Source organism: Lissotriton vulgaris, chromosome 3_1 (assembly GCF_964263255.1).
Source record: "Lissotriton vulgaris chromosome 3_1, aLisVul1.2, whole genome shotgun sequence".
Classification (NCBI taxonomy): domain Eukaryota; kingdom Metazoa; phylum Chordata; class Amphibia; order Caudata; family Salamandridae; genus Lissotriton; species Lissotriton vulgaris.
This window is the reverse complement of record NC_141689.1, coordinates 1,103,410,737-1,103,428,673: the sequence shown is the minus strand read 5'-3', so window position 1 is coordinate 1,103,428,673 and position 17,937 is coordinate 1,103,410,737. Positions and strand designations below refer to the sequence as shown.

Below are 17,937 nucleotides of genomic sequence, written 5' to 3'. Positions count from 1 at the left end.
TTTTTCGGTGCAAGTGGCGGCACATTGGAACTCCTTGCCCCTTAAGATCCGTGCCAAGCCCAACATCCTGCACTTTAGGAAACTACTGAAAACACACTTGTTTCCGGTGTAGGACTGAGTGAGAGCCTTCCTTCCTGTGTTCACAGCGCCGGGATGCCCCTGGGTAACTGCGCGCGTTACAAATTTTATATAATAATAATAATAACGACTTCAGTTTTGTGCAGGGCGTGGAAATGAGAAGTGCCTTATAGAGTACATAAAAGCAAATTAATATGTTGAATTAGTGGTTTGAGTGTCTGGCATGCTGCTCTCTTTACTTGTCATGACAGGTGTCCTCATGTTTGTTTTTTTGCGTGTGCTTGTTTGCATTTCAGCGGCTGTAGCTGTAAATAAGAAACCCTGCTTCTTTCCCTCAGCTTTTCACCTGCATTTGATAAGGGCGGGGCTTATGAATCATGCGCCTCGCAACTGACTTTGGCTTGTTCAATAAACATACAAAGGCCGAACGGAACGAGGTCTGCGTTGAAGGTCGCGTGTCAAGCAGTGTCTGCAGACAGCCTACGGTTCCCGCAGCACGGTCGGATTGGATAGATCATGGCGACTTCGGGAAAAGTAAGCAAAACATTTTGAGTACCAGTGATAATTTAGTTAAGGATGAAATAAGAATATGAATGTCCACATTGCATGGAATGCATTCACTGAAATATCAAGCTAGGCTGCCGAGGTGGTCGATGTTTATGCAAACTGTCTCTCTCATCTAAGTGCTACAGCTCCTGAATACGTTTTTATCATTACCTTTACACTTTAGACACTACTCGCTTCCTGCTGGATGTTGGGTGCGCAAACACTTCTTTCTTAAATACTACTGCGTGGCTAGAGTTTTGATCGATATTCGTGCACCGATTTCCAAATACCCTAGATAGCGCCATATTTGCATTTTAAAACAACGCATGAAGAATGTATTAAATGTATCAAATTGCGCATCGTGAAAAAATTATATTAAGCTTTTGTACAGGGCACGCCCCAGTAACTCACCATCAGGGGCAGTAGTTTGGCGAATGAGACTTGGTGGTGGGGGGGGGGGGGGGGGGGGGGGTGAGTATCTTGTGAAAATACATTATATGATTATATGAGAAGCAGGGAATTGGGACAGGCTGAAGAGGAAGAGCACTTAAAACACAGTATTTTTTTCAAACGAACCAACATTTGTAAGACCTTCAAAACGGAGTCAAGAGGGCGAGTACGAGTGTGTTTCTGACAACCCCTGGTGAATCCGGCAGACAGCTCGCCATACCTGACTAAAAGCGCCTGTACCCCACTATTTATTACAGAATTACATTTTTCGGAGGGTGTTACCCCCCCCCCCCCCCCGCCCAAGCCACGCCCTCACTCAGCATTGCGTTAGCTCGAACATGCAGTTTATCATATGGTGTTCTTTTGTTAAAGTTGGTTTCAATATTAATTTGATCCACTTTTATTTGTAGCTGTTGGATTGTTCAGGTCTAAGACGAGTTAAATTTATAGGTGTATTTACAACGCATATCACTAGGTTTTCATCAAGTGCGAACCTGCTATTTCTCTTTCTATTACATCGTCATGCTTTCAAATAATTGTTTACAGTAAAGTATACATCCCACGCCCGCCTTTTAAAAGGCACATGTTTTGGAAACTCCCCTGAATTTATACACTCGTCCACGCCTTCTGCTCGCTGCATTTCTTTTCCAAAGTCACCTAAGGACAGTCTACAAGTCACAGTAAAGAAACCAAGGATAATTTAAGGAAAAGCGGCAGAACATAAAGGGAATAAATTAGCTCAGTTCCAAAGCTACCGCCCGTCATGCACGTGACGGCTTTGTGTAATATCTGGTATCCCCATCGAAGCATGGCATGGGTGTTTTATTGCACGTCAGAGAGTCAAACGCGTTTGTTAAGCTGAGTTTTTTTCGAGTAACTTCTGTATTGTATCAATTGGGTTATATGGAATTGAAATTGACAGAAAATCAAAATCAACAGCTTTATTGTAAGTGAACAATGTGATAAAACAATTCATATGAGGTCTGCTCCAAAATAAAACAAAGATTGGAAAAGGCAATCGGTCACATTTGTAACTACCAGAGGCAGAGCTATTGGCTTTGCTAGTTCCTGCTTACTTTGACATTGTGCCAAACAAATGCTAAATGGCCGTGGGAGTGTCACTATGCACACATGGGCACGTACGGGCAGCTCTCTGGCACCTTCGGGTAATGGTCGTGCTTTATAAAATCGCTTTAAATAAATAAATAAATATTGGGATGCTTTGTGTTTCACTTTATTGCAAACCCAGTTGCAAGTTGGCTGCTAGTGCATCAGCACGCATGCGTGTCTCAGAATGTTTTCTGTTGTAAATCAAAAAAAGTTCTAAGATGGTCACCCCAGTCATGCACGTCTGCTGACACACCAGCCCCTATCAATGAGTTTTCTGGTTGTAATTTACCATTCCAAGATGACAAACAGCCATTGTTGAATGGTAAATTAAGAAAAGAGTGAGATGCCACTCAAATAGGTGGAAACGAGTTGCACACCTTAAAAACAATCTAAAAATTCAAACCAAAAGATTAAAACGTGGTGGGATGGGTACAGGCGCATTGGTCAAGCAAGGATATAGGTGGGAAGCAGGAAGAGAGAGTGCTGTGGGTTAGCTTTATACTGATGGAATGTTAAATTAGGCCAGCTATGACCTAGTTGTGTTCTCTGTGATGGTTCCAACGGGGCTCCATCATTTAAGTGTAAGGCAGTTGGATTGGAGATGGAGGAACTGTCAGTTTGGTCGATGGTCTGTTAAGGTGAACTGGAATAAACATCTTGGAAAAGTTCACTGCGTTATCTTTATTACTGAACTTAACATTGAGTGCAGGGCGGTGGTGGTAGTGATGCGATAGGTGAACAAGTGGAGGGGGCAGAGAGTGAGGAAAGCCATGCACTAGCATGCAGTGCTAAAATGGAAATGAAATGCTAAACTGCAAAGTAAAAATATAGTACCCTGATTTCAGCGGAGGAAGGATGCACTTAAGAAATCACATAGCAGGATGGGACTTAATCTGCTGGAGGTGGGGGTAGAGGGGGGAATACATCAATATTGAGAAAAGCCATCAAATCAGGAGCATGGAAGTAAAACAGGTTTCCATTTTGGTTGGTTTTTACACATACGCAGAGAAGGAAAACTATTTTGCTGGTCGGATATATTGTCAAAAATAAAAAAATTAAGGCATGTGGTCTTCTTTTCAGTGTCTCTTCATGCTGTCAATCATATTCCACTGGGTATTAATGTCAAAGACAGTTTCAATTTTGCATACAATGTATTACAGAGAAAAAATACCAGGGAGTCTCAGTACATATGTGAAAAGGTTATTAATCACCAATAAAGTTGGACATAAAAAAGCACAGTTGAGATGCAGCACTGTACATGAAAAACAATCATGAAGCAACCCAAAAAGGCACTTGGTGACAAGGTGATGACGAAGTGATAGTGACGACGCAAGTGAAGGTGAAAGACAGCGAGGTCGGCGCAAAGTGATATAAACAATAAAAATATAGGCTTTTACATTGACTAAATACAATAAACAAGTTCAATTTGGCAGAATGATGAGCCTATTAATGGTGCGCCATGGAATCGCGTTGTGGTTGTCGACGGCGTTTCGATCCTCTAAAATTTGGGATCCTCTTCAGGACAGGGTTGGCGTTGAATTGGGTTGCTGAAAACTGGGAGCGCTGACAGAGAGATAGGGTCAGTCGTCCAAGATTGATGGGTCCAAGTACTCGGGAACGAGTCAGAAGATTGCTGGCGTGTAGTCCAGGTCTCCTCTAATTCTGTCAGTTAGGCACCTGGGCTGGTCTTGGCGGAGGGGTCAGTCATCCATGAGTGGTGAGCCCGGGTGCTGAGGGGCAAGTCTGAAAAACACTGCCGGGGGGTTCCGGTTTCGTCACGTCGAGCCGGTGGAGTGCCTGGATTAGTCTGGCATCAAGGGCGATTAAATCCTTCGTTTTGAGGGTCCGCTCACAGTAGCTCCACCCGCTACCCCCCGGCAGTGTTTTTCTCTTTTTTGCACTAATGTATGTTGTTTGATACTTTAGGGATTTAAAATGCTATCTATTTTTGTATGATCTTTTTTACATCAATTCGAAGAATATATAAAAAAATAAAAATATATATATATTTTCCAAATAATTTTTTGTTGAGTATAATTGGATTGACTATATTTTGTCATGTGCACTGCTAAACTCGTAGATTAATCACCCCATATATATTGGGATCCTATTGTTAGGACTATTACATCATTAGGCGGGGTTACGTTCCTTTTTCTATATTCTGTTTTCTCCCCCTACGGCCTGCCTACATCCTTAAAAACCCTCTGGGGAACCCCCTTCTTTCGTTAATTAGCCCTAAAATGGCGTCTCAGGCCTGCCACCGCACTGCCTGTGTGAAGTCTATGAACTGCCATGTCCACCTGGTCAGTCCCCCAACTGACCAGGCCTAACCCTACCCTCTCTATGCACATTGGTCATTCCTATGAAAGGCCCAAGGTACCCCTTTGGGCAGGGTGCATTGTATGTGAAAGATAGAGCATGTACTAGTGCAGGTGACATGCTCTGGTAGTGAATTACATCCATTTTCGTTTTTCACTATTGTAAGGCTATATTGCCATTAGGCTATCATTGGGAATGCTGGTTACAGTGGTTACCTGCATATCTTCCCATAGGAGCAAGATAGGACATAAAAGTCTGATATCCCTGAACTCAGAATTTAATAACACATCTTTTAGGAAAGGTGGTTTTTAAATCTTGTGTTTGAGAACAGCACTTTTAGAAAGTTGCTGTTCTCTTGTCTGACCTTTCTGTGTGCCTTGGCCTGTTAGTGAATTGACTGTCTGGGTTGTGAGTGGCAGGGGCTGGGTGGCTCCCAGAGGCTGAGTGGGCCATCCCTGGGCTGAACAGCTCCATCTGCATATAGACTGGTGGGAGGTGATATCCCCTGGACCTGAATAGGGCTGTGTCTGCCTTCCACAATGCTGGCTCCACCTCCTGCTGGGCGGCTGACAACCCTGCCCCTCTCTCTGAAAGGAAAGGAGAGGCCAGGAAAACAAAGTGCTCAAGAAACACCCAGAACTGGTTCAGACCGGGCTCAGAGCCCTCCTGCACCAAGGGAACAAAGACTTTTAGGGGTATAAGTACAGGACCCCAGACTACAGACAACTAGATCATCTTGGATTCAAGAATGAACCTCTGCCAAGGAGAAAGCTGGAAGACTGAAGAAGAAAGACTGTCCTGCTGTTGCTTTGCTGGACTGACCTACAGTTGCTTTGCTGACAAGGAGAGGGGAAGGACTTTGCTTTGTGCTGTGTCCTCTTGCTTGAAGGAATTTCCAAGGGCCTGAAGAAGAGCTGGCTCCCTGTTAAGATTTCACCCCCAGCTTCCCAGAACTCTGCTGAGAGAGTTCTGTCATTCCTGGAGTGCTTGGGCCAGTTGTGGTGCCTCTGGAATTTTTACCTGTGTTGGGAAGCTGGAAAACAAGATTTTAAAGACTTTCTCCAAGTTTTAACGCATCGCTCGCTTGCGGAGCGCATCCCCGTCAGTGCGAGGAAATTCCTGCCGCTGCGAAGGCCTAGATCTTTGCAGCGCCTGATGCCGCTGCCAGAGTCATCGCATTCAGGTATGGGAAGATTACCCTCGCTGCAAGTATCGTCGCAGAACCTATCGTCACTGGGCGAGATCGTCGCACCGCTTTCTTGCGGACTGCATCACGTCGCTGCGAGAGTCGTCGCAGAGCCATTGCATTGAGGTGCCGCAAGAGGAGAAGATCGACGCTGAGCCGCAGTTCGTCGCTACACCGGAGATCGTTGCCACCCCGAAGATCGTCGCATCATACGTTTTGCGAGCCGCTTCCACTGAAACCTGTGCACCGGAATCCACGCAAGGTATCGCAATCCTCCCCATACAGACCGGAGTCATCGCAACATGCCCGCTGCGTCCAGCGGGGTTGTCGCATCGCTTCCCCAGCGTCTCAGGAGTGACGCATTGCTTGCTTTTTCACCGTTACAGCTTTCACTTGGAACTTTTGTCGCATCTAAAGGTACTTTTGATTAAAACATGACACAACTGTGAATTATTTTAATGCAACCTTAAGAACACTTTTGAAACCATATTCCTGAACTGTGTATGTTGGATTTTTGTTGGTTTGGTCTTGTGTAGTTTAAATTAAATATCTTTATTTTTCTAAACTGTTTTGGAGTCAGTTTGTGGTGATTTCACTGTGTTACTGTGAGTGTTGGTGCAAATACTTTGCACATTACCTTCGATAAACCTGACTGCTCGTGGCAAGCTACCAAGGGGGTAAGCAGGGGTTATCTGAAGAGTGTATCCTTCTTACCCTGACTAGGAGCAAGGGTCCCTATTTGGATAGTGGTACCTACCTCTGTCAACTAGAGGCCCCCAGTTCTAACAGTGAGTGTATGTTATTTCCGCAATACTAATGTTTTTATAAAGACCAGAGACCTAACAATGGAGCCTTCCGAAGAACAGCACCTAACAACAGATAACCCTGTATGATAGCTAATACCCCTATATTTTACATGGGGGGTCGTGTGCACACTGGATAGCACCCACTGTAACCGTGCTTGTTCCCTAGGGAACTCAATCAATTGATTATAACAGCAAAGGTGCACCACAACTTTTGGCATATGATTTACAATTTTAATGAGTCAGAAATACGTAAGATTCCTCAGATTGGTTTCTTTTATTTAAAAAAACAGATGAAGCTTCATACAGCTGACGCGTTTCATCCCAACTAGGGACTTCTTCAGGGCTGTTAAATACAAACACATAAACAAAACATATATAAGACACCTTTGATGCATAACTATATACAGAAATATGTACAAAACAGTCTATGTACAAAAATATATACAATTAAAATCATTTAACAGTAAAGCGGGACACAATAGTGCAATTTCTTCTTTACCAATTACAATTGCATGTGTCCTAATGAGATATCTACACATATGTGCAAACCGAATAGCAGACAGACAGACAGCATAAATGGAGAAAATACAATACAACATTATATAGCATCTTTATAACATCCTATAGTTGTGTACTAAATAATATCTTCTAAGGCAACATGACAATTCATACTATATAGTAGGGATTAAAATTACCAGAGGGCATTAAAAGAAACCGGAAGAAAGAGAGCAGAGCAAAAATTGTATACAAGTAACCAAATTAAGAAAGTACCTCATGTTAGTAATGGAAGCTTCTTGTAAGCATGCAAGATGGAGTTCAAAAGGATCAGCATCACGAAAGTCGAGTAACACTTGTCTCAATAAATCTAGAAGTAAAACAAGACAGAGCTCAGAAAGTCTATACAGAAAAAAAGAGAGGTGGGGGGTAAATTGCCTTACTTTGACGGATAGAGCATAATATCACTTACATAAAGCAAGAATTCCAGATGTCTCTTAGGGTGAATCCGTTGGTTTTCAAGCAACTTTTAATTTTTCTATTTTTCCGGCGAATAAGCCAAAAATATATGTAGCTATGAATCTGAGAAGAAAAGAATGGAATTCTTTATGTTAATTAATGTTAATTAGGGCTACCGGTTATATGGTATATATTTTTTTTACTTTTCTGTCTTTACTTGGCCATATTTATTTTTTGCATAATTTTTCTGTATTTATCCATTATTATTTTGTGCTGTAACTATAAATGAATCTGCAATAGGTATTTTTCCACATTTATTGAACTGATAAATGCTTATTCACATTTGAATGTCCAAAGGTTTCGGTATTTTACAGTGCAATAGCATTATTTGAAAACACTTGCAATATAGAATAGCATAAATAACTGTAGCTCTGCACTTTAATTAAGCTTATTTTGGAAATCTAATTAGTTTTTTATGTCCCCTATCTCTCAATCTGTACAGCTACTGACCTGACACTCATGATTGACTGTAGAAAAAAATATCCAAAGAAGACCTATTTCCCGTATCTTTCTGTTTTTAAAATTAAATACAGACAGGAAAATAAATAGTTTCTTGTCTATATTTATCTGTAAAAATCAGAAAAAACGGAAAACTGGGAGCCCTCATGCTAATGAGGCAGTATTCTGTTTGTGAATCTCTCCAAGTGGGCTGCAAATGTAGAGATGGTGGCCTGAGACAGCAGGTCTCTAGCTCTGTATCTGCATTTACAGAAAAAACTGCTTTTTAAATTCAAGCCCTTGTACACTAAAGGGACAGGGGCTGCTATAAAAAAAATAAATCCAATAGGCATTCTGAAAACAGCATCGGGGAGCATGCAGGGATTCCCTGCAGCATCGGGGAGCATGCAGGGATTTCCTGAAGCATCGGCTGCCCCCTTCCAATGAGGAGAGTCAACATTCACTAGAGATAAGCTCCCCCTGAGGAACACCTTTCACTTTGTAAATGGATACCAGCATCTTTTTATCCAGTCAATGATTTCCAATGACAGTTGTGTTCACAAATCATTTGTACATGTCACTGTAATTTGGAAGGGGACGCAGGCATCTCTTTCAGGCCCCCTCCTACTTCTGGAATTACAATGAGTCACACATAGGGCTTCAAGTGGGCCGGGTCTCACCCGGCCTGAGCATCTGCAGTTTTTTAAAGGAGGCTTCTAAACGGGTCTCTATCGGGCTCTGTTTTTGCCCTGGCACAGGCGGTCCGTTTTTTTCCGGACTTCAGTGAAAGCAGGCACATTGATGTGTGCGCTCCTCACTCTGCTCACTTATCTATCACTAGTGGAGAAGGTACAGCATGACATCATGCCAGGTGAGCGTTGTAGGGGAAGGGAAATCCTTAAAAGAGAGTCATTTTCCCTTCCCTTTTTTAAACTCAGGAGCAGCCGCATTGTCGTGGGGTCACCAGGGCTGTAAGTGGAAGCTTTTTCAATATTATATACAAGCCATAGTTGCTTCTTATTTATCTTGCAGCTAACAACCATTGACAAAGCCAATAGTCCTGACTTGTTGTATCATATATCTTGCAATGACAGAAACACCAAAATACTATGCAAAGCACAGACTTTTAGCTTTGCAATGTTTGTAAGCCCCGGCCTTTTTTACACTGGCCACGCCCATCTGAGAGACCCCCCAGTTTTTTCATCCCATTAAAGTCCTGGTCACAACCTTAAGTACACTACGACTTACATTTTTCCAGTCACAAAACATTTTTGCAGATTGCCGGCTTTGCTGCTACACAAAGGCCTTATACCCAGGACTTTTTTTTCTAAAATGTGTGTCTTTACCACAAACAACCATGCAACTTGTGCAATTAATCCACCTCACATCTGATCTCTTTGGTTTAATAATTCATTTGTTCTACACATGTATAGATATTGTTTCTTTTGTAAAGCAGCTCTGTTTGAATTTATATAATGTTAAATGCATAAATAAATACACACCTACAACCATCAACGTGTCAGTGCACATTTATCAGATAAACAAAATTGGAACTATTATAGTTACAACCTGATATTTTTACTGACTAAAACGAAATATAGAAAAATTCCATTAAGATTTGAAATATGATATATTACCAAGTATAAATGGAAATGACAAAACACATCACGCTAAAACAGGGAGCCCATAGAAGTAATATAGAAACATAAAAGAGGAAAATGCCACTGCATTGTGCTGCATATATATTTGTTTAGTATTAAGATATTTGCATTTTTTGTATAGAGTTAAAGTAGAATGCATGCATTAAATGTATGAGATGTTTTCCTGAATTAAAAATCAACAAGGTTTAAATTGAAAATGAGGGCTATGTAAGAATGTTTAACACAGGTGAGTTTCTAAATTATGGTAGGTTATCCAAAAATCTTAAATTTTTTTGTTAGGTAGTCTGGCTAATGTGGTTTGTTTTAAATTGTTTGTAGAATCAAGTGTTGTTTCTTTATCGTAAACCAAATGCAAACTGAAAATTGTAAAAGAAAACAAAAATATTGTTGCAAGTTATCTTTTCCCCATTGTATCGCCTAAAAATGTGCACCCCTGGCTGTTTATCCATATGTATTTGCAAAAGCATTTCTTATCTTATCTTGTACAAATTCCGTGCATGCCCCTTCCTTTTAACACCTTTGAACGTCTTCTGTGGATTTCCCCCTGTGACAGATATGCAACATGCTTCTATGCCATCCTCCCATTCCCATCCCCTAACTAAAAATGATTGAATCTCTACACAAACCTCATATCTTCTGAACACTTTTTAACTTCTAAAGGTGCATTTCCATTAGTCGAGGTCAACAGTGTGTCCTGCATATACTCTCAAAAATGTATCTCATGCCGCTGCCTACCTACATCTATCCTGCTATAGACCTCTTATTCCTCTATGTCCAAGTTTATAAGCCTTAGGAAGTAACTTCCTTGAATCTGCAGACAAAATGAGTGCATTTTTTAAGCTGAAATGGTTGAAGTTCATTCTGTTTAAAATAGGAATGTAACTCTAGTTTGCATTATTTAGGACTAGTGTTAGATTTGTCATCCTTGGCGTGGTGTACCCTGACTTTTTGCCTTTTGACCTCTTGTTTTCCTGAGTCCATTTTTGCTTGCTGTAGGACTCTGGGCACTTTACCACTGATATCAAGTGCTAAAGTGCATGTGCTCTTTTTCTAAAACATGGTAACATTTGCTTAATCCACAATTGCCATATTTAATTTACTGAAAAGTCCATAATAAAGTGCTCTACATGTGCCCAGGGCCTGTAGATTAAATGCTACTAGTTGGCCTGCAGCACTGCTGTGTCACCCACTTCAGAAGCCCTTTACTCTCGGGCCTGCCATTGCAGAGCCTGTGTGTTCACTTTTTAACTGCCATGTTGATCTAGCAAATTAACGCTTTCGCCAGGCCCAAACCTTCCTTTTTAATACATAATACAAGAAGCTCCTCCCGGAGCGATAGAAGCGCTTTACAAAAAACCATAAATATCAAATATCAAATATCAAATATAAGTCACCCCAAAGGTAGTCCCTAGGCAGCCATACGGGCAGAGTGCAGTGTCTTTAACAAGTAGGACAGACATGCACTTTTACGTTTTACATGTCCTGGTAGTGAAAAACGATCAAATTCGTTTTTCACTACAGCAAGGCCTATCTCTTCCATAAGCTATTATTGGGATTACCTTATTGCATTTTATAAGTGTCATTTCCAATTGGGAAAGAATAGCCATTTCAAGCTTGGTGTCTCTGGTTAAGATGGATTTTAACTTGCAAGTCTGAAAATGGCCCTTTTAGAAAGTTGACTTTTTTGTACTTTAACCTTTCTGTGCCTTCTGGCTGTCTCTGAATACACATCTGGGGCAGATGACAGCTGGGATTTGTGCATTCCCTCCAGATAACCAAACACAACACAAAGGGATCTTAGGTGTGATTGATGGGCCATCAACATCCCGATGGGTTATCCTGGGCAGCATGGGAGGGAGGAGCTGGCACTTACACCTGAATAGGCTGTGCCTTTCTCCACACAAAGGGCTGCATACCCCCTTGTAGAGAGTTTGAAGCCAGGGCAGAAACTCTGCACACTTCAAATACCTCACTTTGAAGTTTTCCCCACTTTAAAGGCTCAATTTGGTATATACACTGGACCTCCGACACTCTGAAAGGAGAGCTGCTGAAAGTAATGTCACTCTCCTGGCCTCTGCTGGACTTTTCTGGACTCCTGCTCTGCTGTGCCTGCCCTGCTGCTTGCTGCCCTACTTACCTGAGAGTCAGAAGGGCTCAACCTACATCTATATATCCCCAGAACCACAGTGACTCCAAGGGTTTGCTGGCTTTTCTCCTGTTCTGAAGTCTCAGGGACATCAAAGACTTCCAACAATTCTGCTGTGGCACCTGGATTCTGCCAACTGTGAGTCTTGCCCTGTCACCAGGTGCGAATCCAATCCTGTATCCTTGGAATTGGTTTTCTTCTGCTACTTCTTCAAAATCTATGCATTGCTGTAGTTGCACTGGTCGAAACCAATGCATCTCTTTCAGCAATGATGCATCACCTGCTCATGAATAGTGCATCACCGCCTGTGCGGCTCGATGGTGCTGTATAGCTTACCTTGGCAGACGCCACCCGACGCATCTCGATTTGCTTGAATCGGTACCGATGCATCGCCTACATTGAGAGGGATCAATGACAACACATTGCCTCCTCTGCTCCATGCTCCATGCATCAGGCCCGTCGATAGTGCAACAAGGTCCTTTTTCAGTGGGACAAGGTTGGTCCCTGTATCCAACCCGCACTCCAATGCATATGGCCTGAACTTTTGGATTTACCCCAGTCAGGCAAACCAGACAGCCCCGGTGGGAGCTTTATGCTTTTAAGCATTATATTTCAAGATATCCTTTAAAAATTCATAACGCCGGTACTACGTATTGAATGTTTATCGTTTTGGTCTTGTTTTACTCATATAATTGTCTCTATTTTTCTACACTGGAGTAAAGCCTTTTTGTGGTGTTTTCACTGTTTAACTGTTTTAAGTGTTGCAAAAATACTTTGCACATTGCCTGCTCTGAGCCAGGGTACCATAGGGTGAACACCGGTGAATTTAAGTTGTGTATCTGACTTACCCTGACTGAGATTGTAGTGCCAACTTGGACATGGTGCATACCTCTGCCAACTCTTAATACTTCTTATTACTTTCTGAATAATAGAAAACTGCACACTGCATCATTCATCATAGTGTTAAATAATTGAGAGGAAATGTTGCCCATTCAAATGTACATTTAGCTCTGGAATTTGTGAATGATTTATTGTGTAGGTCTGAACATTTTGTAATAAGCAAAACCTGTTATATTTATTTTCTAGCCATGCAATGTTCTACTTCTGTTACCAAACTAATGAAGCCCATTTCAAAAAGACCTACCAGTATTTCCTTCCTTGATATATAATCTTGCAGATTAATGATAAGTCCTTTTGTAGGTTGGGCCTAAGCAGCGCGTATGTGCTGTCTGCAAAACATTTTGTAATAACTTCTTGGGGCTTAAACCATGCCCATCGATTCCATTTGGTTCTTTGTTGTGACAGTCAGAAATGCTGGCTTTTTATTAGTGGTTGCTTTTCAAAGTCCCTCCTATGGGTGCTTGGCTGACGCCCAGATGATTTCACTCAGTGAACATTTTTTGGGCCATCATGGTGTTCATGCTTCTTCCTGTTACAGCGTGTGATGGCCCCTTCTCCCGTCTGGGCATACATCACTGCTGTTTACGTCTCTCTCTCTCCCTGGTAATTTGTTGACTCGCCCACTTGTTTATTATTCACTGGTTGTCCATGTTGACTTTAGCCCCTCCACATGTTTCCAAGTTGTAAATTCCCCGCTCCCCTCCCATGCCTCAGGCAAGCAAAACAACAGAGGCGGCATCGCGATGCGCATTCCAAGCCCCCGTGGCGAACGCTAACATGAGCCATTGAGCTATATCTGTTAGTTTTTTTCACTTTCTGCTTATCGTAGGTTTTTAATTTTTTAATGGCTAACAGTTCAAACAAAAGCAAAGTCACCAATCTGAAGAAGCAGACTGTATAGTTGTAAGTTTCCGAGGTGATGTCAGACGGCTACGCTTCCAGCTGAGGTGTGGCGTGCTGGGAGCAGTGAAATAGTCTACTTCTACTGCTCTATCATGCTCAATTAAAAGAAGGAGAGAGTGTTGCTGATTCTTATTTTCAAAAAGCTAACCAGAGGGCAGTGTTGCGACAGTCCTAAGGAGTTTACTGGCGAAACGCTCCTATAAATTATAGTTTAGGCACTATAACTGCATCTGCATACAAAAGCACAGCCCCCAGCAAGAGTATCCAGCTCAAGGAGCAGCACAAACCAATATCTCTCACGTTTTCCACTCCTAAGGAATCTTTAGGGATGTGTGAGATATTAGAATAGAACTCATAAGCACTAATGTGATGGAAACACAGTACATCCACATTCACTTCACTTCAGCAGGGGTAGTTATGGCAACACATTGGTATGCACATAGATATTTTTAAAAATATGATGTAGTCGCCTGGAGTCCATACTGGCCTGCCATCCTTACACCTTAATGCATACATTTTCCTAATTTTGAAGCCACCATCTGTTTAGTTCACATCAGTGCGAATGGTAAGCATTGATATAACATATTCTCTTGTTGAGGTGTTGTATTCCCAATTCTCTGAAAACTCGTTATCCTGTCCCCCTTGTATACTTGCGTGCACACACACTGTGAGGAAAATGTTATTCTTGTGTACTAGAACGCCATCTTGGGGAAACTTTACAGCGCATCTGTATACAATAGTTGCTATTATACGAAGTGCATTGGCACCTTGGACATTTAAGCATAGTTGACTGATCCCTGGTGCCACAGCACACATAATTCAGTCTTTGAGAGGATTGCTTGAGACTTCATTTTACATCCACTTTGATTACTTCACTAATTTCTCAATTACGTGTACCGTGTTTGCTTTGCGTATTAATGGACTTCATTTATATAGAATCCATCATCCCAAGGGCTCTCACTAAACTATCGATAAGTTGCCATTTACATTGTTGGTCCCTATTGGCTGCTTTCGATACATATCCATTTAATACTCCAATAATGTTTAATCAAAGCACGCAAACTGGCAGTCTGCTTTGGCAACTGTAAGCTGGCTGTAGTTTTTTTATTTAATAGTGGAATGTAAATCCATGGGTCCGGACACATGGATTTAAACCAGCCTCCTCGCCCCCATTTACAGTGGAGAAGCTGCATTCAGCAACATCGTGCCATTATCTTGTCCCAGACTCTCATTTCTTGCTACTAAATCTATTGGTAATTCATAACAGTAGAAATCTGCCAAATGCCAAGAGAGATAAAGTTTTATTTGAGGAAGGAAATAAGTGCAGGACTAGGGGTCACATTGTTGCTTTAATAAAACGGAACCACCATCCTTAAATGATGCACCCACCACTGCCTCAGTATGGGTTCTGGCAGCAACCCTTCTTTGGACCCTGGTTCGGATTCCCACCAGGATCGCAGCCTTTTTTATACCGGGGCCTGGATCGGGGAAAAGGAGGACAAAAGTGGCAGAAAACAAGGGTACAATGGGAAGACCAAACCCCAGTGGCAATGGGAATATGGAGCAGGGGGAGAGGGAACGGCCCCTCAACCAGCAGAGAGTAACCAACATCGCCAACTTGAGTGACTACCAGCTCTCTGAAGATGAAGAATCAGTTCTTTCCAAAGGCTTAGTTTTGTCTCCACACCAGTGAATGACCCATTTGTGCTCAACACCGAACTAGCACAATTTTTTAGAAAAATCAAACACTACAACCATTTTGGGGAAACAAGTGATGCACAACTTGAGGAAAACGACACAGGACTTAGGAAGAAATCTACAATGGTGCCCCCCACCCAGATAATCCCCTGCCACACTCTAGCGTTTGAGCAGGTATTACGCAAGGAGGTGGCACCAATAGTTTAAAAATCACGATCCTACCTTCGGGACATGAAAGATGTACTTTGCCTCCTGAGGGATCTGGACAACAACATCACAGAAGATGTGTTCATCACAATGGACATTTAGGCACTCTATACGAGTATTCCCCAACAACGCACCTTGGAAGTGGTGGAACAGATTCTTCGCAGCACAGACTGGAATTTACAGACACCACCACAATTCATTATGGAATGTGCAGATATAGCCCTGACAGAAAATGACTTTGAATTCGAGGATGCCCTATACCATCAAATCACAGGCACATCGATGGGCAGCACGTTTGCCCCCAGCCTTGCATGTCTATATCTACACCAGTTTGAGGAACACCACATCTTTCATGAGAGTAACCCTTTCTCCACCTATCTGAGGACATGGAAACGCTATATCGATGACGTTTTTATTGTTTGGCGGGGTGAGCAGGAAACCGCTAAATCCTTTGTAGAGTGGGTCAACACTAAAGACAGACATCTTAAATTCACCCACTCAATGAGCAAGAACCACGCAGACTTCCTAGACCTTGACGTCAAGATGGGCGCGGAGGGCATCAGCACCAAAGTCCACAACAAGGCAACCAACATGAACAGCTTACTGCTTTATGAGATCTATCATCCCAAAGCCCTGAGGGACAACCTACCGGTCGGCCAGTTTCTTAGGATACGTAGAAACTGTTCAGAAACAAATAACTTCCAAACACAAACAGAAGAGCTGGAATCCAAATTACAGGATCAACACTACCCTATAAAACTGATTAGAAGGGCAAAGAAAAGAGCAAGAAATGTCAATCGCAATGCTATCCTCGAAATAATCACTAAAGAAAAATCAGACCGTGGTATGAGTCACAACCTTCACTTCGGCCTCCCAAAATGTACAGAGAATCATTAAAAAGAATTGGCATATCCTTCAAGGGGCAGAAAGACACTGGGAACCGCCCCTCTTAGCATTTAAAAGAAGCACAAACTAGCGGGATGAGCTGGTACGAGCCAAATATCCTGAGCCCCGAGAAGAAAATCAATTGACATTGTGGAATACTCAGAGACCCACTGGACACTTTCCCTGCTGTGGCTGTGTTACATGCCCCCTCAAGACAACCACTAAGATCATTGACATTGGAACCACACGCCCGTGGGTACTGAACCATTTCGGCAACTGCAATACAGAGAACGTGGTCTACCTCCTTACGTGCCCATGTAACCTCAGGTACGTGGGCATGATGACCAGAAAAATCAAAACACGTATCAACAAGCACCGCAGCATCATTCGGTGCAAAAAGAGTAACACTAAACTGACCAGACATTTTCTAGAAAAGAATCACAAACACACGGACTTCAAATGGGTGGTCCTGGAAATTATAAAAAAACATAAAACAGACCTCAGCATGCCACTCCACATTAGGGAACAACGGTGGGTGTACCGCCTCCTCACCTGGAAAGAAGACCTTAATCCCTTGGCCGCGGGGGTCATTCCCCTGCGATGCTGGGGGGCGGGGGGCGTGCACAGTGCCCCGGTGCTCGTGATGAGCTCAGCTCATCATGAGCCACGGTGGGCGTGTGCTCATGACGAGCTGAGCTCGTCACCGCCACACCCGTTTCCGTGGAACGCTCGCACAGCAGGGGAATAAACCCTGCATGCGAGCGTTGGAGCCGTTATGACGAGCTCAGATCGTCATGAGCACACAGCAACCATGGCTCATGACGAGCTGAGCTCGTCATGAGCATGCGAGGAGTTAATGATGATATCCCGTGGCTTCTGCTAAATCAGTTGGGGCTCTCTTCCCCCTCCCCTTTTTGCCACCTAGCCGCCCTCAAGAGATTGACGGAGCGTAACATGACATCATTAGATATCGTGCTCCCTCACTAGTTGATACAACCTCTGGATGCCTCTGACCTCTGCCAAACTCCTCCAATCTCTTATCTCCGAGATTTCCAAGATGGGGGATTTTTTTCCCATAAATATATATATAAATACATCACCAGAGATTTCGACACTTGATACTCTATTAACACGTAAGACTCTATTCACAGAGAGTTTCAAGCTTATGACCATCATTCCATTCCAACCTACTGTTCATTTGGTTTAATTTAATACAATTTTTTCCTATACAGCAACCAGTGGTTGCCCTATTCTCTGGCTTACTGGTCTTCAACATCTCATTATCACCATTGGATGTTGCTCTGCATTAACCCTCGACCAGAGCTTTAAGAGGCTGCCACCCACCCACCCTCTTTTTAGTTGCAACAGACTGCCATCCACATAACCTATCACTAAGGAGTGTAGATACGATGGAAATTCACTGTATGAGTACTGTAGTGTAGTCCATGAGCTGTGCCAGGACCAACACTATCGTGCACGCCCGGTGTAGAGAGATTTCACTCCGCACACGCTTGTGCAGTTTAAACACCTTTTTTAATTCATGCTGGGCTCTCTTTTTTCCCACATGCGCTTTAAGCGAGCTTCGCACAT

At 42.7% G+C, this 17,937-nt stretch overlaps 1 protein-coding gene across 1 annotated transcript in view; it reads left to right on the top strand.

Annotated features, from left to right (window-relative positions):
• The first annotated feature begins 467 nt into the window (after window positions 1-467).
• The window catches only part of LOC147727490 (alcohol dehydrogenase 1-like), a 188,081-nt gene continuing 170,611 nt past the window's right edge, over window positions 468-17,937 (top strand). Inside the window, exon 1 of the mRNA XM_086961566.1 lies at window positions 468-612. Coding sequence (XP_086817692.1) covers window positions 595-612 — 18 coding nt within the window. The 5' untranslated portion in view covers window positions 468-594. The remainder of the gene's footprint in view (window positions 613-17,937) is intronic.